Source organism: Lolium perenne, unplaced genomic scaffold (genome assembly GCF_019359855.2).
Source record: "Lolium perenne isolate Kyuss_39 unplaced genomic scaffold, Kyuss_2.0 unplaced101, whole genome shotgun sequence".
In the NCBI taxonomy this organism is placed as follows: domain Eukaryota; kingdom Viridiplantae; phylum Streptophyta; class Magnoliopsida; order Poales; family Poaceae; genus Lolium; species Lolium perenne.
In genome coordinates, this window is record NW_027249059.1 from 110,948 (window position 1) to 135,265 (window position 24,318).

The 24,318-nt window shown below is 49.0% G+C and overlaps 1 protein-coding gene across 7 annotated transcripts; it reads right to left on the reverse strand.

Annotated features, from left to right (window-relative positions):
* Positions 1–976: 976 nt before the first annotated feature.
* Positions 977–24,314, reverse strand: LOC127319577 (zinc finger CCCH domain-containing protein 65). 7 transcript variants are annotated; one of them, XM_051349549.2, is made up of 9 exons: positions 23,882–24,312; positions 23,573–23,647; positions 21,629–21,688; positions 20,770–20,829; positions 20,010–20,069; positions 3,348–3,473; positions 2,250–2,555; positions 1,650–1,925; positions 979–1,440 (listed from the first exon to the last, which is right to left on the reverse strand). In XM_051349549.2, the coding sequence occupies exons 1-9, from the start codon at positions 24,248–24,250 to the stop codon at positions 1,285–1,287; spliced, it is 1,488 nt and encodes a 495-aa protein (XP_051205509.1). In that variant the 5' UTR covers positions 24,251–24,312; the 3' UTR covers positions 979–1,284. The 7 variants fall into 7 exon arrangements, with proteins under 7 accessions (XP_051205512.1, XP_051205513.1, XP_051205514.1 ...); XM_051349548.2 differs by having other exon boundaries at positions 20,010–20,078; XM_051349552.2 differs by lacking the exon at positions 3,348–3,473 and having other exon boundaries at positions 977–1,440; positions 20,010–20,078; positions 23,882–24,314.
* Positions 24,315–24,318: the final 4 nt, after the last annotated feature.

The following is a 24,318-nucleotide window of genomic DNA, read 5'->3' on the forward strand; positions in this document are numbered from 1 at the left end:
ATCACTCACATTCCCCACAGCAAAGGTAGAATCACCCCCCCCCCCCCCCATGTTCATGCCTTCAAAGGCCACACATTTGACCGGCTCGATGTGGTGGATGCGGGAACGTTCTTCGGATCCCACAACTAAGCCACCAAATGTCAAGTCATCAGTGGTGTCAGTACATGTCGGTAAGATCCTAATCGGAAAAAAATGGTAGCGAAATTAGAGCTAATCGAAGCAAATCAGAGCAAATCAGACCAACTTTAGCGACAGAAACCCTAGAATCACATGCGAGTGCCAGCTCGGCATTCTGTTGTTCGCCCGCAGCATGCCGCGCGGCCAACATCAAAGCTCCTCCTGTCGGCAGCGATGCTCCAGTGTGAAAGCGGAGGAAGAACTGGAGCACATGGATGGAGATTGGGGGAGGGGGGAGATGATTTTGCATCTGATCTAATAGTGGGTCCCACTACGCCGCTAACGGTGGTAGACGGCTCTCTTACCAACCGTCACTAGGTCCACAACATCACTCACACTAGGTCCCATTGTCAATTTTCGTGTTAACTCGGCTTAAAACTCAAATTAGTGGACATTGCAACGAATCCGCGCAAAAAGGTGGCTAGGTGGTTTTCTGAACTTCACGCGCAAATGTGATGGTTTTTTAAAATTAACTCATCTAGTAGTAAGTCAGTTGGTTTCCTCAAAAAAAAATAAGAATAACAGCGGCGAAGTATCCAGCTTCATGCAACTTCGTTGCAACTTGTGAGCCAGACCTCTACGATCAACATGTAAAGCCCACTCGCAATTTTCACGCAAACGGAGGCCGAGCTACATGTAGCCCATTATTTTTAAAAATTTAGAAATTTTAATTTTAAGTTTTAAAAAAATCTGAAAAAAATCCTAGATATAGACAATGATGAAATCTACAAACGTGTAAAATCTCAATGTGAAATTCTTTGTATTGTAGACTACACAAAAATGAAAAAAAAAAACTGACAGGTTTTATAGTTTTGAAATGTGCACTATTCACTATTCTCAGATCCACACATTTGTCATTTTTTAGTAGTCTGAAGTACTAAGAATTTCAAATTAAATTTTGCATGTTTGTAGATTCCATCTTGGCTACATCCAGGATTTTTTTTCAAATTTTTTTAAAACTTAAAAGATGATTTCCGAATTTTTGAAAATAAAGAGCTACATGTAGCTTGGCCTCCATTTGTACACTCTCTTTCAACTGCGCTATTTTACAAGTGGTAGTTTATTTCAAGCATCATGCCAACTGCCGAAAATTATCGTCCGTGCTTGCTAGACCGTGTTGTTTCCTGAAGTGAGGTATTGGGCGGAGAGAGGTGGCGCTACTGCCGGTAAAGGATGGCCAAAATTGAAGGGGTGATTGTACATGCAAGCTGGACCAAACTTGCAGACTCCATAGCGTTCATAGTATGTGCAGACAGGATGGTCCTGCAATAAAAACATATACCAAGAAAAAAAAAAGGTTAGCCGCCCAAATCCAGAGGCCGGATAGTAAGTAGAAAATACGAAAATATGATATCTTAAAACAATGGTTCCAAAGCAATAAGTTAAAACTGAAATATTCAGGAATAGCATGCACCACTTCTTCCTGCTCAAACAACATAGCATACTTTAAAAAATATTAGCAAAACACTTACAGGTTTGAGTGGCAGGCCGAGAGGGCTAAGAGCTCCTGCTGGTTGTGGAGGCACAAGTAAGCTTGGATGGTGATACTTGCACTTTCCCCTGAACTTGCAAAACCCACTTTTAACAAAATGTTGACATTCAGGTTGGCCAGGTCTCTCAGGGTATTCATCGGAAGGAACTTGCTGATGTCCAAGTACATCTGCTCCCCTGTACATAGGATGATTAACAGGAGGAGCTGGAAAAGGATGAAAAGAGATACCAGGAGGGTAATACGGGCCCAATGGGACCTGAAAAGAGCATTTGACATAAAATAAGGAGATAAGGTGTCAATACATATTAGGAATATTAATAAACCTATTGTGAAATAAATTGGCAAATTTAACTTCTACACAATACTTTTTAAGAAATCAATCAGTCCTAGTAAAGGATAAAAACTGGCACGGGGTTGAAAGAATTTTCATATCACCACTCAAAACAGTGCCAATACACAAGTCTGTAAGTCTGACAAATGTTAACTTTTCTCAATGCAACATAAAGCAACTTGCAACAGTCGCTAATATCACCAAGCGAAAATATCATTTTCATTTTCATATGAACATAAACATAATTACCTGATGATACCCACTCCATTCTGGAGACGGATACATTCCTTGAGGTGGAATCATTCCCATGCTGTATGACGGTGCTGGAGCTAAAAAAGGAGCATGGTGCTCATTCAATGCCCTCTGGTCAGCATGCCATATTGAAACATTAAGCTGAGAGGATCCTTGAATATTTTTCTGTGGAATATCCCCATTCTCATGCTCCAACATTGAATCTGTTGAAGCAACATTAGTAGGATCTGGATGGTGAAACCTGCAATTAGTGGCAAATTTGCAGCTTCCAGTGCGCATATAGTAAGGACACTCTTTTGCTCCCTGCAAGATAAAAAACACCACATTCATGAAAATCCAACTTAACAAATGGCAATGGCAATTTGTTCACTAAGCTGTAGCATAGTTATCTCTTATAACTAAACCAAAGAAATACAAACTCTTTCATTTTCTTTTGTCTTTTGCACTAAGGATAAGAGATGTGAGAAAAAAAGAGCTGGCTTAGCTGGTAAATCAAGCATATGACATATTGCTTGTTCTGTGTGGTACACATATCTGTCAATGCCAATCAAGTAAGAAAATGCATTCCCAATGTCTGAGGAAAAGGTGAAGAATTGCATTTTATTGAGCTTGTAAGGCCGTTGGAGTGCCCGAGAAAGGGTATAAATAGGGCTATAAGTAGGCCATTTGCAACAATACCAGCAAACTTGTCCACTGCACATGCATTTCGGTATTGCCGTATTGGCAAAATCGAAACTAATATTCTGGGAGAGAAAATGAGTTTATGTTCTATTGTAGTGTCCTTTAAAATTCCAACCCCACAAACAAAGTGACAGGTGGAACAAAGAAGTTCTATATGGATTAGCTTTTATCCCTTCTCCATTTAGTACACCATTTCTGAAAGGGGAACTGCTATCATTTTCGTACCTTACAACATTGGTCTGAACTTGAACATCAATTTTTGTTATGGGTGTAAACTGAACTGTGCCAAGTCACCAATATACATATCCCTTAAGTTCATTACTACATCTACAGCATGAGAGATCAGAAAAAAGCTCATAAAACAGCAAAATAATGAGCCTGAAACGAACCTTGCATAAATGAAATGAGACTTACTGGACGGAGTGGAAGACCTAGAAAATTCAGGTCAGCATTTTCAGCTTCTGTTTTCCTTTCTTTCGCTTCACAATGTATGTATTTGCAAGATTTCCCAAATTTGCATCCTCCAGGCATTGAATAATACTGCAAATAATTTAAGTTAATAAAGACTCATGCGGTTGACCCACACTAGCATGGTACCCAACAGTTTGCCCCATCTATGCACCCCATTTGTTCCTGACATGTGGAGACCCCACTCATCAGTGGCCACCACTATTTTATTTTATTTTCTTTAGCCTATTCCCTTGTTCTCCCAGCCAAACGCATCGCCGCTGGTCAGGATGGCCGCCGAGGTGGCGGAGCCCTGCTCATGAAGCGGAGGGGGATAGCCGACGAACGGGAACTGGAGGAGGTTGCAAAGCCAAGGCCGGTGGCTGTGATGGATTGAAGATGGGACGAGGAGGAAGACAGACGAGAGAAGCAGAGAATTCGTCAGTTCTGTTCGATCCCTTCCTGTTGACCTTTGGCATCTCTTTATCCCATCCTATCCACGACCTGTTGGGCCAAGCTCACCGCAGCAGTCCATCACTCAACTGCGGCCCATGCGGTACGTGGGGTGTTACAGTTAACTTGCTCTTTGCTTTGCTGATCTTCTAATGGCGAGTGAATGACAAAAAACTACCACAATTGTGCCAAACGTGACAAACACGTACCATTTGACGTGTTTTCCGGTAGTTCTGTTCTACATGGTTGTCACGTTTGGCACAATTGTGGTAGTTTTTTGTCATTCACTCTCTAATGGCAGACCTCTTGAACTCCGACATAAGGTTGTGTGTCTTTCCCATGCTTCGAGGGCTGGAGACATATTTTAACATTGGTATAATCTGGATAATCTGTTGAACCTCTCCTGCTTGTCAAAACAGAGCTCTATTAATCTATCTGCAATTTGTTGGCAGAAGCATGGGCTTATTCCACTAGCCCATAATTGTTTTGGGGGTGGGTGGGGATTAGGCCATCTACAAAAATAAACCAGTTTTTTCTTCAGCACGAGTGCTTATTTCTATAGTTGAGGTGCCTAATTAAGCACTTTCCCTGTATAAATTAGCACCGGTGCTTAAGCAAAAACTAGTTTATTTTGGGGACATGTAGGGACACCCCAATCTGTGCAAACTCTTGCTCCCATCAAAAACTCCTCCCCTCCCGACATCACCAGATTACAGGTGGGGGTCCAGTTATTCCACTAACCCACAATTTGTTTCTTTTGGGGTGGGTGGGGGTTAGGCCATCTACAATGAAAGGTGCTTAAAGATGTGCTTACGAAAATAAACCAGTTTTTTCCTCCAGCACCATTTCTTATTTCTCTAGTTGAGGTGCCTCAGTAAATTAGCCCTCTATAAATTAGCACTGGTGCTCAAGCAAAAACTGGTTTATTTTGCGGAACGTTTGGGGACAACCCCATCTGTGCGAAGTGGTGGTTCCCATCGAAAACTCTTCTCTCCTCCCGTCGTCACCAGATCCTACTTTAGCGATTCTACCTATCCTCCTGACTGGGCACGTGCTGCTGCCTGATTCTGGCCAACCTCTACTCCGCAGCGCCCTCCCTCCCCTCCCAGTCCTCACTGTCTCCTAGGCGTCCCGTTCCTGGTGCCAGCTGCCACTCCCCCTGCCATCCCGTGTCTGCCATCTGCCCGCTGAGGCTGTCACGTTGATCTGCCGCCACGACCACCAGAACGGCGAGCAGCTGCTTTCTCACCCGCGGAAGCACTAGCTCGGGGAGCTTGATGGGAAGGAGCTTGTATCCTCCTTGTGTCATTCTCACGTCACGGCGATCGCTGGCGGCAAAGTTTGGTATCAGAGCCATACAAAAATCCTAGAAATTTATGTTCTAGTTGCTCCGATTTGCCACCAAATTTCGTTTCATTTGTTCATTCCTCAACTAGCTCACATACCTATCAAATCCACAACAAATCCCAGAAAATTTTGAACCAAATTTCATTTCCCTTTCCACCGCTCACCAGCTGTTCGAGGAAATGGCAGACCACTATGATCTGACACATAGCTGCGTTTTGCATATCACCATTACCATCTGATCTACCCTTAACTTAGGTGTATACATCATTTATTCCTTATTTAAAACTGAAAAAAAAATCATTTGACAGAGAAGGTACTTGGTCAGCTTTTTTATGTGCATGGGATGTGTGCATGTTACATCAATCTACACATCTAGAGGCATTCGTTGAGTTCCAGTCATGTATGAGGCGAGCAAAGCTCACAGTGCACTGAATGGGCGACGCATCTACGATGGATGCTGCCTTCTGGACATCCAGCATGCCCTGCTGTCCATCAGCGTTATGAGGATGCCCAATTCCGAAGCGGTCGTAGTTGAGTGGGATGAAGGTGGCGACACTCGCCTCTTCTTCAACTCCATCGGCTTCCACCACAGCAATGCCCTTCGCTGTCATCACATCCACAACCATCTGTGAGGCCTTCCCCGAGGTCCACTTTGCCATGACCCGCCCCATCATCGACAAGGCTCTCGAGTGCAAGGTGTTGCTCGCCTTGCCGGCGCCCCACGACACCTTGGCACCGGCCACTAGCAACTTAGAGGATGCTCGCGAGCACCAACACGGGTTGACTGCTTCTGCCGGCAGTTGTTAGACATTATGTTCCTGTGACAATGTCAACAAGCGCATCACTCATCAGGTACGAGTGCCTGGGCCCACAATTTGTCCGTATCCTTTTGTGGATGGGAGCCTTGATGCTAGCGGTGTGCTGTGCCCACTGCCATGGCCGAATTTTCCGTGTAAAGGAGACGGCAAGCATCTAACTTCCTTGGGGAGCTTGCAGCCAAAACCCCCATGGGTGTACACTTCTCAGGATTTGTTTAGTAAAGGTCCAAGATGCTGGGAACATTTGTATTTCAGTGGTAACCTGAAATTACTTGCAAGTTGTTGGAACTTCTCCAGTCCTAAGCTACCTCTGTACGGGAATGATTTGTACAAAAAGCTGGGATCCAGGTGGTATGTTGAAATCAGGCTGTGCACCTATTGCTTTCCCCAGATGCTTTTGCTTGTTGTGGGATTCTTGTTTAACCGAGGCAAACCACTCTATGGAACAATTGAGCTTTCACAAGTTTGGCTCAGTTTGCAAGGCAACCTATACTGTTACACACCAATTGGAAACTGGAATCCTAGTTGGCATCTTTCAGATGCATTCAGTTGGTACTCTGAAATTCGTCATGGTACATCAATATTCCTGGAAAGGGCAAGATATCCAATGCGTGCAACCTATCAGTGTAGTTTATCGTGCTCCTGCGGTTTGGCGTGAACAACATATTGCTGGAACTCAGTTTCAAGTCCTTGTCGATGCATCAGTACTAGAACTTCAGGCAAGAGAGTTGTGTATGGGAGATGTTCGTGCAGAGTTCAGTCAGTTCTCAAGAGTTCGATTACTGCGACCACCTTATCAGTGCCAGAAGTTCTACGCATCTGAGCATGGTGTTTCCTGTTAATCCTATGCCCAACATGGATATATCATGAATAAAAACTCTTTTCCACCCTCTGAAGGTGGGAGTTTCTGCCTCAAAAAATTTCCCATTCCTCTGTTTCCAAATGCTCCAACATGCCAAAACGACAACCTCCATGAAGAAAGGATTAAACTCTGCTCTGGCCAAATTTGCAGCTGTTTGCATATCCTGACTGAGAGACCAATCAATTTGTAAATAAGACCAAACCCTCTGACTGAAATTGCACTGAAAAAATAGATGCAACCTATCCTCATGTAATCTCCATGGGCATAGGACACAATGCTTCTCCTCGGTAACCTTCCAATGTCTCCGATGCAAGATATCACGTGTGTTTAACCTGTCGTTAAGCAACAGCCATGCAAAAAACTTTGTTTTCATCGTATAACATGACTTCCAAATCCATTTAGACACGGCCATAGTGTGAATACCCACATGAAGATGCTTATAGTAATGCGAAGCTTGAACGGTACCTCCCCAAATATACTCCCAACGGTCCCGATCCAAAGAAAGTGGCGATAGCCTCATATTTAAACGAAGTTGCTGCAATTCCTCAAAGGCTTGAGTCGACATAGGCAGATGAAAAAGTGTCACCATATCACTCTCCTCATATATCTCAGCAGCAGATATTTTTGGATTGAGAGAATAAGAAAAAGGCCGAGGAACACTTGTCCATCAGTTCATTTCTTGAACAGAGCCAATGCACAATCTCAGGCATGTGTTTCGAACTACCTGCCACCTCATGTAAGTTACAGGTTTATTTGGTTAGGACTGTATATATTTAGCTTTTTCTTTGTGATGTACAAAGAGATAGTGTCTAACCTGAATGCTCTAAGAGCTGTGGCGGCTAGGTCAGGATGAAGGGAACGAGTCCCTTATAAAGCAGCATCTTCAGAACACTCTCTAACATGGGCCACATGGGCCAAGTAAGTCACACAGCCAGGCCCAATACCTCTTCAACACTCCCCCTCAAGATGGGTGATAGATATCTATCATTCCCATCTTGTCACATGCCAGGTTGCATTCTCTAGTTCCCAAACCTTTGGTTAAGCAATCTGCAATTTGTTGCGCTGATCTGACATGCTCTATCTTAATGATCCCATCATCGAGTTTTTCTTTGATGAAGAATCTGTCTATCTCAATATGCTTTGTTCTGTCATGCTGCACTGGGTTATGTGCTAGGTTAATAGCAGACACATTGTCACACCATACATTTATGCAGCTATTCTTCAACACCTTTAGTTCACTTAACAGATTCCTTACCCACAACATTTCACTCAGCCCTTGAGACATGGCCCTATATTCTGCTTCAGCTGTTGATTTGGAAACCACTTGTTGTTTCTTGCTCCTCCATGACACCAAGTTTCCTCCAAGGAAAACACAATACCCTGAAGTTGATCTTCGGTCATCTAGGCAACTTGCCCAATCAGCATCACAGTATCCATCGACATCAAGATGTCCGTTGCTCTTGAACCACAAGCCCTTTCCTGGAGTTCCTTTCAAGTATCGCAAGACTCTGTAGACTGCTTCAAGATGTTCACTTCTAGGCTCATGCATATATCTGCTCACTACACTCACTGCAAAGGCAATGTCTGGTCGTGTATGACATAGATACAACAGCCTCCCAACTAGTCTCTGATATCTCCTTTATCCACATGATCCCCTGATTGTGCTGTCACTTTATGATTTTGATCGATTGGGGTTGAAGCTGCACGACAGCCCAGCATACCAACATCACTGAGAAGATCCAAAGTATACTTTCTTTGAGACAGAGCTATTCCTTTTGCTGACCTGGCCACTACTATACCAAGAAAGTACTTTAGTCGGCCAAGATCCTTTACTTCAAAGGCCTTACTCAAACACTTCTTTAGCCTTGCTATCTCTCCTTCGTCATCCCCGGTAATAATGATATCATCCACATACACCGCAAGAATAGTAATCTTTCCCTTAAAATGTCTATAAAACACTGTATGGTCCCCATTGCACTGTCTGTATCCCATGTCACAGACTGCACGCCTGAATTTTTCAAACCAAGCTCTCGGGGACTGTTTGTGGTGCACGCTACCGGGCCCGAGGATAGTGACGAGTTGCGCACCTCCCGCCAACTGCCGCTTCCGTCTCTGACATTTGTCGAGCTACACAATGCTCTTGGCGAAGTTCATTCGGTGAGTATCATATCATGGGTGGTACAGTCTCCCCCAGTCCCCGAGGGTCGACTTCGGCTGAAGGGGCGAGTCGAGTCTCTTCTTTTTAGACCGGACGGCTGATGTTTTTGTTGTTGCAGACTGAGGTGAAGCGCTTGACTGCAATGGTGGAGGATGCGGCCAAGAAGAACCGCGCCCTCATCGCTATTGGCAGTAAGCGTCCTCCCCGTTCACCTGTGACAATTGGTCTACTGATTGATCTGCTCCTCATAGTTGTCTCTTTGTAGCAGAGGCGCGTGAGAAGGCGCTCGCCGAAGCGTGCGAGGGATACGTGAAGGAGTCGTTCTACCGGGAAGCCGACTTTCGAGCGAAAGAAGCTGACGCTGCGGCGAAGCGGGCGAAGTCGGAGGTTGCCGACCTCACCAAGGTCCTTGAAGGCAAGACCGCAGAAGCAAGGAGCTGGAGGACGTCATCGCCGAACATAAGGGCAAGCTCGCAGCTGCGCAGCAGGATAGAGACACGGCGCACGCGGCAGCCGCAGCGTTGCGAGAGCAACTCGCGGCGTTGAAGGGGCAGCATGCCAAGGAACTCGCCGCGTAGAAGGAGGCTTCGTCTGCCACCATCAGGAGAAGACCGGCTTCGAGTCGTTCGTCCGGGAGATGTCGCGGTAGCTCCTTGGTGAGTATCTTGTTTTTCGTGCTAAAGTTGGCAGTCTCCGAGCGTGACGAGACCGCTTGGGATTGCCAGTCCCCGAGCGTGGCGAGTCCGTTTGGGGGTCACAGTCCCCGAGCGTGGCAAGTCTGTTTGGGGGTCCAATCCCCGAGCGTGGCGAGTCCGCTTGGGATTCCCAGTCTCCGAGCGTGGCGAGTCCGGTTGGGGGTCCAGTCCCCGAGCGTGGCGAGTCCGCTTGGGATTCCCAGTCCCCGAGCGTGGCGAGTTCGTTTGGGGATCCAGTCGCCGAGCATGGCGAGTGCTAACTTGTTCGTTTTGTTTTCACAGGAGCTTGCAATTTCGTGGAGACGGCGACCCCCCGCGAGTGTCTGGAGACCGCGACGACGCGCATTATTAAATGTGCAGGGGATATCCTGGCAGCGCTTCAGTATTTGAGCCCACGGGAGCAGAATCCGCGCGACGCTGCTTCGATCTTCAGGGACGTCGTCGATGTCCCTGCCGTGGTGACTGGCTGCGTCGTTCGGCTTGTCGGGTAGGGATCACCATGGCTCTGAGCATGGTGCTCGCCCACTACTCCGAGGGCTTCGACGTGGAGGAGGTGACAGCGGGGTTCCCGTCTGAGACTGGCGACTTCGACGTCGCGGAGGTGCTACGCCTCATGGACCTGGTCCGTCCCTTCGCGGACCGTGTGTTGGCGACGGCGGACCTAGAGGACGCTGAAGCGGACCAACCCGCGGAGAAGCCGAAGGACTTCCCCGCTGAGCGCTTGTTCCACGCCGCCGCCACGAACACCTTGTCGACCTATCCGGTCGTGAAGTACACGCCGAAGTTCCTTCATGGAGCCGGTGGGGCGGAGCCGGTGGTCAACTCCGAGGCTGGCCCTTCCGAATAAGGTGGCATTGTAGGGGCAATCCCCCTTTTATTCCTGTAAAGAAAAAGGACCTTTGTACACCCGCGAGTCTTTATAGGCGACTCGCGTGGGCTTTTGTTTAGCGATAATCAAATGTGTTCTACTTTGTTGGGCGATTTTTAATTCACTGCAGTGTATTATTTGTGTTGTTCCGAGTTGTTTTATTTATATTATTGGCTGGTCGACATGGTCGATCGCTTGGCGACTCCGATGAAGGCTATCGGCGTGACTGTTCCTGTTCGAGCTGGGGGTTCATTTTTGCGAAGTCGCCGTACGTAGTCGTATAGGGCGATTAGCTGCTTCAAAGGGGTAATTGGCGATTGAGGTGCGCTGTTTTTTGGTAGCGCGCCGCTCATCGTGGCCCGGTGAGCCAGTCGCATGGCGACCCTGAAGGAGATTCTTGCTTCGGCGTTTTTCCTTAGCGAGCCGCGGGTCCGTTTTGCGGAGTCCCCAGTCATAGTACTTAGCCTTTCCAAGTCACCATCCTAGGGTAGATGAGGGCGTTTGAGTGCTGTATGGCGTAGCATTGATCGGTTGCTAGGGCCCGGTGGGCTGGTCGAGCGAGAGACCCTACTGTAGGACCCAGTCGCCGTTTTTGCTTGATGGCGTGAGGAGCGGGGAATGGGCTAGCCCTGGTGTTGCGACTTGCTTGACCACCGCGTCCTTGTTAGCCGAGCTACTTGGCTGATCTTGGATTGCTCTACCAGTAGCAGCAAGCGAAAGTTTCCCGGTTCCTGAGCTGCGCAGCTTGGCGGCGAGCTCGTAACGACGACCTTGGGATATATGTTTTGTGTGGAGCACGATTGGACATGAAGATCAGCGAATGTGGGAAGGGGTAAACTTCATCTTTATTGATATGCGGCTGCTGCTTACATGGCGATTAAGTATAGAATCGACGAAGGAGATTGATGTTCCAAGGGCGTTCGACTTCTCTGGTGAGCGGCCTTTGTCGTCCTTGCGCACATCGGTGAGGTAGTAGGCGTCATTGCCGAGTACGCAGCTGATGGCGAATGGCCCTTCCCATGGCGGAGATAGCTTGTGCATGCCTTTCTTGTCTTGGATGAGCCGAAGGACCAAGTCGCCTTCCTGGAAGGATCGACTGCGGACCCGGCGACTGTGATAGCGTCGGAGGCCTTGCTGGTATATGGCCGTTCTGGAGAGTGCGAGGTCTCGTTCCTCGTCGAGGAGGTCGACTCCGTCCTGACGGGCGAGCTCGTTTTCTTCCTCGGCGTAGTTCATGACACGTGGCGAGTCGTGGTCGATGTCTGTGGGCATGACTGCTTCCGCGCCGTATACTAGGAAGAAAGGCGTATAGCCCGTCGACGTATTTGGAGTTGTGCGGATGCCCCAGAGTACGAAGGGTAGTTCTTCCGCCCAGCACCCGGCCGCGTGTTCCAGAGGTACCTCCAGTCGCGGCTTGATTCAGTGGAGGATGCTCTGGTTTGCTCGCTCTGCTTGGCCATTGGACTCGGGGTGCGCGACTGAGGCGAGGTCGAGTCGGATCCCCTTTTCCTCGCAGAAGTCTGCCATCTTCACTTTGGCGAAGTTTGTGCCATTGTCGGTGATGATGCTGTGCGGGTATCCGTAGCGATAGATCAACTCTCGCAGGAACTTGGTGGCGGTTTTGACGTCACACTTCTTGATGGTTTTGCTTCTACCCATTTCGTGAACTTGTCGACGGCGACAAGGAGGTGAGTATATCCGCCTGGGGCCGTTTTGAACTTTCCTACCATATCCAGGCCCCACACGGCGAATGGCCAAGTGAGGGGTATGGTCTTGAGTGCCGAGCCCGGCATGTGCGACTGGCTCGCGTACTTCTGGCACCCGACACACGCGCGGACGAGTTTGACGAGCTGTTGGCCAATAGAAGCCATGCCTAAAGGCTTTGGCCACTATCGATCGAGCGCCCGCATGGTGGCCGCAGTTCCCTGCGTGTATGTCGCGCGGGATTTTGCCTCCCTCTTCGGTGGTGACGCAGCGCTGGAATACTCCCGAGATGTTGCGCTTGTACATTTCTTGGTTGATGATGGTGAAGGACTTGCATCGGCGCACGATCGTACGTGCCTCCGTCTCGTCCATGGGCAGGACTTGCTGCTCGAGATAGTTGATGTACGGCTCCGTCCAGTCCCCAATGTCTGAGACGACTGCGACTAGCACGGAGTCGGGTGCGGGTGGCTCTGCGACGTCGACCTCGCGCGGTACTCGCACCGACGGGTGTGTGAGAATCTCGAGGAAGACGCCTGGCGGAGGTGGTTGTCGCTTGGAGCCAAGCCTGGAAAGTGCGTCGGCCTCCTCGTTCTTGCGCCTGTCGACCCATTCGACGACATGCCCAGCGAAGCTAGCATCGGCCTGTTCGACCGCGCGTTTGTACGCGATCATGTTGGCGTCGGTGGCGTCGCAGGTGCCTGAGGTCTGGCTGGCGACGAGGTCAGAGTCGTCGAAGCAGCGCAGTCTTGTTGCGCCAATCTCCTTGGCGATCCGAATGCCATGGAGGAGTGCCTCGTATTCGGCCATGTTATTGTTGCAGGGCTCAAATTGCAGCTGCAGGACGTACCTCATAGTGTTTGAGGTCCGCCGGGGAGGTTGGCTGCTGTGCTTCCTCCCAATCGACGAAGAAGTCAGCTAGCCCCTGGAATTTGACCGCACGGCGTTGAAGCGACTACCTTGACGGGGTGCTCGTGGAAGTAGGGGGCTAATCGCCGCTGGACCCTGAGGACGGCGTGCGCTAGCTTTTGGTAGTGCGGGTACCGTTGTTTTGACTCGGTGAGGGCCTCGCTGATGTAGTATACCGGGCGTTGTATGAGCTGCTCCTTCCCTTCTTCCTTGCGCTCGACGACCATGACTGCGCTTATGGCGCGATTGGACGCGGCGACGTAGAGGAGCATTGTTTCTCGTGGAAGCGGAGCGGCAAGGATGGGTGCGTTTTGCAGGGCGTCTTTGAGAGTTTCCAAGGCTTTCTGTGCTTCTTCTGTCCATTCGAAGGAATCGGACTTCTTCAGGAGGGGGTAGAGTGGTGTGGCCTTGTCACCGAGTCGTGGTATGAAGCGACTGAGCGCTGCGACCCGCCTGGCGAGTTTCTGTGCGTCGAGGAGACAGGCAGGTCGTTTCGTGCGCATGACTGCCGAAGTTTTCTCCGGGTTGGGCTCGATGCCGCGTTTGGAAACAACGTAGCCGAGTAGCTGTCCCGAGGGGACTCCGAAAGCACACTTCAAGGGGTTGAGCTTGATCTGGTAGCGTCGGAGGTTGGCGAAGGTTTCGGTGAGGTCGGCGACTAGGTCATCCTGGCGAGTCGACTTCACTGCCACGTCGTCGATGTATACGTGGACGTTGCGCCCAATTTGGCTCTCCAGGCAGCTGTTCATGCACTATTGGTAGGTGGCTCCGGCGTTCCTGAGGCCGAAGGTCATGGCTGTGAGCAGTAGGCGCCGAGTGGCGTGATGAACGTCGTTTTCTCCTTGTCTTCAACTGCCATCTTGATCTGGTTGTATCCGGAGTATGCGTCGAGAAAGCATAGCGACTCCAAGCCCGCGACTGCGTCGATAATCTGGTCGATCCGTGGGAGGACGAACGGATCTTTGGGGCAGGCGCGATTGAGGCATGTGTAGTCTATACACATTCGCCACGTCTTGTTCTTCTTCAACACCAGGACTGGGTTTGCCAGCCATTTGGGGTGCTTGATTTCCATGATGAAGCCGGCGGTGAGTAGCTCACCTCTTCGGCAATTGCGCACCGGCGTTTTTCACCTACAGGTCGCATCGTTTGCCTGTCGGGACGCGCGGTGGGATCAACGTGTAGTTTGTGCTCAGCAAATTCTCTCGGGGCACTTGGCATATCAGAGGGTTTCCAGGCAAAGATATCTCGATTTTCACGAAGGAACTTGATGAGCGCGCTTTGCTATTGGGCGGACAGGCCCGTCCTAATGATAACCTGTCTACGAGTCATTTTCTACCAAATCTACTCGGCGAGTGTCAGTCGTCGGCTGGAAGGTGGCCGCAGACGAGTCGAGCTCAGTTGGCTTCTCGAGGATGGCGGGGTCGTTGTGGCCGACCGGGTACTTGGCGAGCTCGGCGGAGTTGTCGCGTTCTGCTGCGATGACGGCGTCGGCGAGCTTGGCGCCGTTGTCCTCGCACTCCACGGCGAGGTCCGGGTCGCCGCGGACGGTGACGACTCCCCGTGGTCCAGGCAGCTTCATCATACTGTAGGCGTAGTGAGGCGCGACCATGAACTTGGCAAACGCCTGGCAACCGAGGACGCAGTGGTATGGGCTGCGGAAGTTGACCACTTCAAAGGAGATCCGCTCGGTGCGGTAGTTTGTCGGCGTGCCGAAGGTCACCGGCAGTGTGATCTTGCCGATTGGGGAAGTCTTCCGCCCCGGGACGATACCGTGGAAGGTGACGCTCGTCGTCTCGAGGCGTGAATCGGGCAGGCCGAGTCGCCGGAAGGTGTCGTAATACATGATTTTGATGGAGCTCCTCCATCCATCAGGGTCTTCGGGAGCCAGTAGTCGGCTACCTTGGGTTTGACGATTAGGGCTACTCGTCCTGGGTACTCGATGCGTGGAGCCTGGTCTTCGCGGCTCCACGTGATGCTCTGCTCGGACCAGTTTAGCCAGTGCGGGACGTCTGCGACGACCGCGTTCACGGCGACTGCTCGTGTGAGGACTTTCTTGTCGCGACGGTCGCCGATTCCTGTGAAGGTGTGGAGGGATCCGACGCTGCGGCCGAACCAGTCCTCCTTTGGTTGGTCTTGATCCTTGTTGCGGTCCTTGTTCTGGTCGCCGCCGCCATTCTCCTTGGCGCGGCGGGCCTTCTCGATCTGCTTGAGGGAGAAGCAGTTGGCAGTCGTGTGCGTGGAGGGCTTGCCCGCTCTGCTGTGGTAGATGCACGGGGCATCCAGCAGGCTGTGTGCGTCGAAGCGCTTGCCTGGGGGCGATATTCTCTTGGGCCACGGTTGTCGCGGCGAGAGTACTTCTGGTCGCGCTGCCCATAGTCGGCATTGACGAACTCGGTGTTGCCGCCGTCGGCTCGGCGCTTGCCGTTACCTGGGCGGGTGTTGTAGCGATAGTCGCCACGGCGAGTGTCCGCTTTGCTGGGGTGAAGATTGCGCCGCTGCCCGTACTCATCGTCCGAGTCGATTGTCGGGTCTTCGTCGGCGTAGCGTTGGGCGACGTCGAATAGCTCAGCGATGGAGATGTTGTCCCTGCTGACGCGCCGGAGCTTGGCGCCGAGTGACTCGTATCGGCAACACAGCCGAAAGCAGTAGATCGATGTGTCTGTGTTGATGCCACTGGAAGTCGTCCACATGTCCTGCCAACGTTGCACCCACCGTCGAGTCGACTCGCGGGGACCTTGGATGCAGGGATCCAGGTCCTCGATGGTGGTGGCGCGGGTGTACGCGTTGGCGAAGTGCTGAATAAAGGCCGCGCGGGCCTCTTCCCATGAGTCGATGTTGTTTGGGGTGAGGGTATTGAACCAATGTCGGTTCACCCCGTCCATCATGAGGGGTAGGTAACGGGCGGCGAGTAGCTCGGAGTAGCCCTGGATGCCCATTGCCATTGTGTACGAATTGATTCAGACCGTGGGGTCGATGTGTGTATCGTACTTCTCCATGTCGCGGGGGCCCTTGAACCCCGCAGGGTAGGGCTCGCCCCTAATCATGGGGCCGAAGCATGTTGGGCCGACCCGGTTGAATGCGCTCTGGCGCGGGGGCTCGTCCACGTAGTGGTCGTTCAAGCGGTTGCGCGCTCGCCACGCTTGGTCGTTGACGATGTGAGTGCGCGCGTCGATTGGCTGTCCGTTTGCGGCGACCATTGCCCGCGGAGGGCGGGGCTCAACTCGGTTGTTAGTCGAGTGAGCGGCGCGCGGTGCCGAAGGCGGGCAGTTGTTGACGTTGGCGACTGCGCGATTTGTTGCCGTTGAGGACGCGGCGCGACTGGCCGAGGAGCGCGAGTAGAGCCGCCCCTGGGAGTCCGCCGCAGCATGTTGCTGCTCCAGGGCCTTGGCGACCAAGGCCTTGGCGTGCTGGACGAAGATAGCTCCCTCCCCGTTATCTAGGAGGTTGGCCAGGGCGGCCTGCGTGGCGGCGATGTTGTCCGCCGGCGACGAGTGAAGAGGCAGCCCGTTGGCGTCGACCTCTGGTCGGGCGCCAGGTGGAGGTGGTGGTGGTGGTGGTGGCGGTGGTGCGCCATGCGCCACTCGACCAGCGGCGGCTCGGCTCGACTCCGGGACGCCATGGTTGTGGATTTGGGCGACCCAGACCTCTACATCCGGATCGTCGAAGTTAAGGCAAGCGGAGGGGAAGCCCTGCTAGTGAGCTCGCTCCATGCGCAGGCGATTGCGCTGCTGGCGGTACTGGGAGACGGCTCGCACCGAATCCTGCTCGAGGCGGAATTTCTGTCGTTCGGCGAGCTCCTTCTTCCTCTGCGCCTCGAGGGCCGTCCGGTGCGCCTCGATCTCTGTCGCGTTCGCGGTCACGGGGAGGGGCGTGGAGAAGGGGTCGGGCGGAGGCGCTTCGTCGCCAGCCGCCATGAGGACGGCGATGGGATACTAGTACCGCGGGGCGTCGACTGAGTCGGTCTCCGAGTCGAAGTCGAAGAGGGGGAGGATGGAATTTTCCTCGTAGTCGCTCGGGTGGGAGACTAGGGTGATGGAGTCCCCCAATGATGCCGCGACGATGGATCCGGCGACCGACGCCGCGGCCGCCGAATCAGCGTCGTCCTCCAGGGCCGACTCGTCCTCGACGTGCGCGTTATCGGAGAGGGGGAGAGTGGCAGTGAGGAGCTGCCCCGGCGCGAAGGGGTCATGCAGCCGGCCGGGGCGGACCTCAGTGGGGTCCTTACGCCGGCGAGCCCGACGAAGAGGTTGATCGTGCCGACCGGCACCATCCAAGCGTGGGAGAGGGGCGACGACGCCAGGTGGTAGGTGCTCGGCTGGATGTGGAAGAAGTTGCCCGTGGCGATCATCCTGTCGGAGGCGACCAGCCGGCGCACAGGCGAGTAGGGCCTCGCCGCAGCTCGGAGGCCTGATGTCCCATGCCCCACGGTGGGCGCCACTGTCGTGGATGTAACCACGGCAGGTGCTACAGGGTGCAGCACTTCGTTGATGCGGGAGCAAGGGGACATAGCCATCTGCGGAACGAGGTGCACGGGATGCAAGGTTTTACCCAGGTTCAGCACCTCCGGAGAGTAAAAGGCCTACGTCCTGCTAGATCTTATTACTCAGTGGAGAATTACAATGGGGGTGCTCAGTCGGCGGCTACGCCAAGAGCAATGAGAGGGAGATTGGATCTCAGATGATGTGTCCTTCTAGGGTTTAGCTCGGGGGCTTATATAGGCACCCCCGATCTAGGGTTACATGAGGATAAGCCCGAATCACATCAGTTGCTACTGATCCGGGATTTGTTGCTCTTCCTACAATACCCTCCTCCAGTCGCCTGGGCCTCCCGTCTAGTCGGCCCATCTGAGGGTTTTAGCCCAGTCGCACCAGGGGCCGGGTGTCCAGTAGCACCAGGGGCTGGGTGCCCAGTCGCTCGGGTCCTGGAACCCTCCTTGAGCCCTTTACTCCGTGGCGAGTGAGACTGGAGGTACACCCCCTAGGGCATATCCCCATCACTATCATTTTCTGTGTGGCTTGATGGATACCACTAAGGAATCACGGTGTTTTGATGGAGACTTGACTCGTCATTTGGTAGTGCTAAGTTGGATTGTAACAACTCAGATTTGGGAACTAATACGCGTCAGTTTGAGAGATAAGTACATCAAGCATAATGCGGAGGATTTTGTGCTAGTAGTGAACCATGAGCAGAACACTATTGTGTTTGTGGTGCTACCCGAACTTCTGCTGCCATTTCAACAACCACAAGAGCTGGATCTTCATAAAGTTCTTGAAACTCAAGATGTGTACTGGATAGGTCTCATGCCTGTTGTGATTCGTGCTGAGGTCTTGTACACACACATACAATGGGATCCCGGCGGGTTCTGGTCAGCCATGAGTGGTGAACACAAGACGGACTGTACTGAACGATCACGAAGGCTGCCGAGGATGGTGCTCGAGGAGACAGACTGATCATAGGCATGGATGACTTGTCAGTACCTTGGGATCCAGGAAGAGTCTCCATCTGTGCATCAGTTGTACCAGTTTGTGTCAAGGCCACGCGACCGCAATGCCGAAGTGGGAGCTAAACCCTGTTGCGACCTGAGCATGCCATTGCTTGGGGACAAGCAATGTTTTGCCAGGGCGGTTGTGTAACACCCCACATACCGCGTGGGCCACAGTTGAGAACTGCGGAGGTGGGCTTGGCCCAACAGACCAAGGCGTGGATAGGATGGGATAAAGAGATGCCGAAGGTCAACAGGAAGGGATCGAACAGAACTTATGAATTGAAACTCTCCTTCTCTCTCGTCTGTCTTCCTCCTCGTCCCATCTTCAACGGGTCCGGGAGTTCTCCACAAGCATCCAAGGTCCGGCAGCTACCACAAGCCATCACTGTATCCTCCTTGTGTCATTCTCACGTGCGATCGCTGCCGGCCACGGGACGTGACATTAACATTGACCGGATTAATGTACGGCAAAGAGGGATGTCCAACAGTGCTAGAGAACAGTAAATTTTTGCCAAGATGCAACCTGGCCATTAGCTCCACAGCTCCACTTGGCCAGCTGCAGGGAAAGGTTGTCATACAAGACATGGGATAGGTTGTGAACATAATAGTTTACTGGGGTTTAAATCAAGTTGATTCACTTCTAATGTGTTGGTGCATATGCACAAATATAAATATCTCGTACAGACTGAGAAATTTCACCGTTTATGCGACATTTGGTCCCTCTACTTTACCTGGGGATCAAGCTACCAATATTTCCAACGTTAGAACAAATGACTATATTATCTGATCTGTTGAGCCATGCAAGAAGTTACGTGGCACGTCAACTGATTGCACCCAATTTTAATCTGACGAATTAGATAATCAGGTATTTCACCTGTAATATGTATTTGTTGGCATATAGAAATAATATAATTTTGTATACAGAGATGCCCCTTTTTCTGCTATTGACAAACTGGACAGTTCACTGGACCTTCGACATTGAATTAGTTGGTACGGACTGGGCTTCCATACTCAATGTGGATAACATTCAAATATAGTTACTCCCTCCATCCCAAAATATACGGCTCCCTCAAATTTCGCTGGTCAACAACTTATAACTTTGATGATGGACTATGATGTATACTTATACTATGTCCACAAAATTTGTAGAATGAAAGAGATTTGCAAGATGCAACGATGCCATTTATATATTCTGAAACCATGTAATTTTGTAAATATTAGTGGTCAAAGTTGTGCATCAAAGACTGCAAGAAAAAACGTGCCTTATATTTTGGGACGAGAGAGTACACTGAATCATCGTATTGATGAACTGGTTTAAAGATCAGAAACAAACCTTACATTCCTCCCGAGCACTACCTTCTGAAGCAGTTTCCTTTCTGTTCTCCTTGGCAACCTTCAGAATCTCAACATGTAAAAAACAGCAGACAGAATAATCAGATAATGAAAAACCAAATGCTTCAGAAATATAGAGATCATCAAAGTTTTACAGTACATAGTTTTATATAATGGACGAAAACATCTTGTGCAAGCATGAATTTATTACTTTATACTAGTGTTGTAAACTTGTAGCAACTAGATTGGTTCAGCAGCAGAAAGTTTCAAGCAAAGGCCATATGTACTGTAGCCAAGAGAGATGGTATGTAGTCATGAACTTAACATGCATGGGTGAACAAAAGATCTCAGATAAAGGCATAAATGAAGAGATCTCTAAGATAAATGGTAGACAAATTCAACACAATGCATAATGCAAAAGCTTGCAACCTTTTGATCTCTGTCATCAAACTTCTTCAAATATATTCTTTTTTCAGCCTCCTCAATCTGGCAACCTTTTTTAATTACATTTATTAAGAAAACTCAATTATTTGTGCCAACACAGATGCAACAGACCTTAAGTTGCATCTGATCCCATCTTCCCTTCTTCACATCAATAACATGTAATGTAATAAAGAAAAACGGAGGTATGAAATAATGAAAACAGGAAAACAGGCAAACTACACATACAATGTTCATGTGCATACTATAACCTAGCTGACAGAGAGATAAGATATCTGAAACATTACATAAAATGTTGAAAGACAATGTTGATTGCTGACCTCATATGATGTCTTCTTAAGGTTTCCTAAGTAAGATGTATTCTCCTTGTCAACAAAGCCCTACATAAGACTATATGTTAGCATTTACAAGTGTGTGAAATAGAGCAGAGAACTTATAATCTGAGTGTGAAATAGAGCAGAGAACTTATAATCCGTGTGTGCAATAACTTTCCCCATTGATAGCTCAATCTGTTTGATTCATGGTCAAAGTTGACACTTAGGTATGGTACGATATGCTATTTTTTTCATTACATGTCAACATGTTGTGAAAGCACACTGTCACACAGTTCCTTTAAACTAGTTAAACTCATTATGTTCCTTGTGGAAGACAACATACTTGGTCAGAAACAAACCACATAGGAAAACAGTAGTTTAATCCTTTCAAACAATTCCATGGAACATATTATGGAAGCACACCTTTGCAGTTCCTTAGAAACTAGTCAAATTCATTTATGCTCCTTATGGAAGACAACAGACTTGGTCAGAAAACAAACCACGCCACACCGCAACGGGAGCACCTTTGATGGCGATCAACCAGCCTATGTCGGCTTGTGGCTTTGATCAAGGAGGAAGCACATCAATGGGCTCATGCTGGAGCCCTAGGTTTGCGCGTCGTGTTGCGAGCTACTTGGGATGTACTGTGATTTTTATGCTCTTTTTTTTTACTGTATGATGTACCCAGCATTTAGGGCTAAAACTTCATTCTACCTTCTAAATATATCGAGACGTGAGTCGTTTGCGCTCTTCTCATAGAGAAAAAAGCACATAGCACAATGGTAGTTTTAATCCTTTCAAACAATAGATAAACTGTTTAATTAAATATTCATGTTCACTTCTAGAATGAAGTAAAAAGACTCACCAACGTATCTACTTGAGCTGATATATCTGGAACAAGATCTTCATATTCTTCTCTAGGAGTCTGACACAAAATTCAAACATAAATCATATAGTAGCCCACAATTTTTCACACGGTTCAAGAATTGCTACCTCCTTTCCACAAAACAGGGTGTATATTTTTTGTCAAAAGTCAATGCCTTATAAGTTTGACCAATCTTATAGACAAAAATATACTATACACTATGAAAATATATTCTATGGTGGATTTATTGTTATTGATTTGGTATTGTGGATGTTCATATTTTCTGGTCTATAAGAGTGGTCAAATTTGCAAGATTTTGACTTTTGACTAAAAATATATGAATGGAGGGACTATGGATAACAAACATCAAAGCTTTTTTTCCCAGGCAAGTTGGGGTAGGCTGGAGGGAGTATGAATGAAAAGAGGGATCAGGAATATAGCAATCAAGAGTTGAACACTACTATACTTCAGGATTGGTTGCTTCATACATGCAATCGCCATCGAACTATTGTAATCCTTAGAACATACTAGCAATTTTGTATGTCAAATGCATGCTTTACAACATATAACGCAACTGAAAGGAAGGGAGATGTACAGGAAATTATTTGGCACAAAACTAAGAACAATTGCGCAATTAAGAGGGTAATTTCTGTGTGATTACTTTAAAGGTGCAAGGTTCCAACTTCTTTTCATTAATTGGATTGACTTTTACTTTGGATGGTTTAGATTGATTGGATCAACAATGGGTCGTGCTTTTTATATCAGTATGGATGGAGGAAATCAAATTCATTCTCCTTGATCATAACTGCAATATGCATGTTGGTATAGAGGTTCTCTTAAAAATTAAAGATAATTGAATGAGCTTCAGTAGATGATCATTTCATAGGAATGTCATAATGGATTATGTAGTGAGATGATGAGGGATAAGGCCAGCATGTATAATTTAGAAACAAGAAGTAACATGTGCAAGACCTGAAGGGTCAAGCCATCAAGGAATAATATCTAGCAGAGCTATTTTCAGCCAGGCTCAAACTATGTAAAGTCATTTGGGGCTTGGGTGCTTATGAATTGTTCGTTCTTTTTATCCATATATTAGCCCAGAAGAAAAGAAAAATCCAAAATACCACATACTTTTCCCAGGAAAATAAAAGCAGAGTTAAGGTTCACCGCATGTGCATGCTACAAATTAGATCAAAATACCATCTAGTCTGTGCTTATAAATCTCCTTAAACAATAAGGTAATTGCACAATTGGTTTGTATTTTGCACACAAAAAAGTGGATAGCCTCGAATTGAAAAGTGACTAATTGAATATTGAAAACATAAAATGAAATATGAAATCAAAACAAGTGGCTCCAATTAATCTAGTTCGGGAAATAAATCAGGATCTAGGTGCACTCTTGTATAAAGATAAGATATATCCTATTTAGGTGCTCTACTTACACAATCATAAAGGAATGCACACCGATCAGATGAGTAAATAAACTTCACATGGCCATAAGATCAAACATGAACTTTGACTGAAAAGGCAAACAACTAAACCACATGAACTTTGACTGAATATGTAAACGGCTAAACCACATGAACGAAGACTCGTGCCAAGGGATACATCTTACTAGACCTCGACAACATATTAAAGTTATGTGCTTCTAAATCGCTCAGTTTCTGTCGGTGAACAAATTGAAAAGGGCATAAAGTGTTTCCAAGTATTCTCTAACTGATCTGCATTACCCCCACCGACCACAATATCAAGGTCAACTAAAATAAGTAATCTGCAACACAATCTGTTAGATTAGACTAGTATCCCATGATCCAGCCAACCTCTTCAGCAGTCACAGAGCCAATCTGTTCCCAGAATCTCAGCAAGGTGCCAAAATTAGACAGACATGCATGCGCACAGGAAAAAACCACACGCATGCAAAAGCAAGTGTGAAGAGCCAATCACCTGATCACCATCGGGTGAAGAAGCTTTATTAATGCTGCTGTTGCTCCCGCTGCCGCTACTTCCACTCGATTTCACCTGTAGACAAACACACACATGCATGCACAAAACAACATAAGGCCACAACACATCTGAGAAAAAAATACACAAGTTCGGCCTGGTCTATTTCACCCATCCACTAACTACCAAACCCCAACTCACCATCACAAGAACCAGATCGAAATTCCACGCAAAAATCCCCCAAATAGGTGGAAAAGGAGCGAGAACAAAAGAAAAATCCTTTATTAATATCCCTAACCCCAGGCTACCCACCCTATTCTTCTTCTTTCGCGCCGGGTGGTTGAACTTGCACTTCATCCCGAAGCGGCAAGTCCCGAACTTCAAGTAGTAAGCACAATCCGGTTCCTGCGGACGCCGCGGAAACCGAGGCCTCGAATCGGGCCTCGCCGGCACCGGAACTTTATCGCCGGTGATCTCATCGCCGCCGGAGAAACCGAGGACGGGGCCATCGTCCCACCCCGAAGGCTTGGGTAGCTCATCAGCGACTGTGAAGACTGCGAACTGGCTCTCGATTCTCTCGGCATCCCCAGCACCGAAGGATTGGCAGGAGCGGGAGATCGAAGCGATCGGGTCTACGTCGTGGTCCGATTTGAGAGAGGGCTTCTCGTCGGCGTAGGCCATTGGCCTCCTCGGAGTGACGAGAGCAGGGGAGGAAGCAATGAAGTGGGGGAAAGAGTCCCTGTATAAAA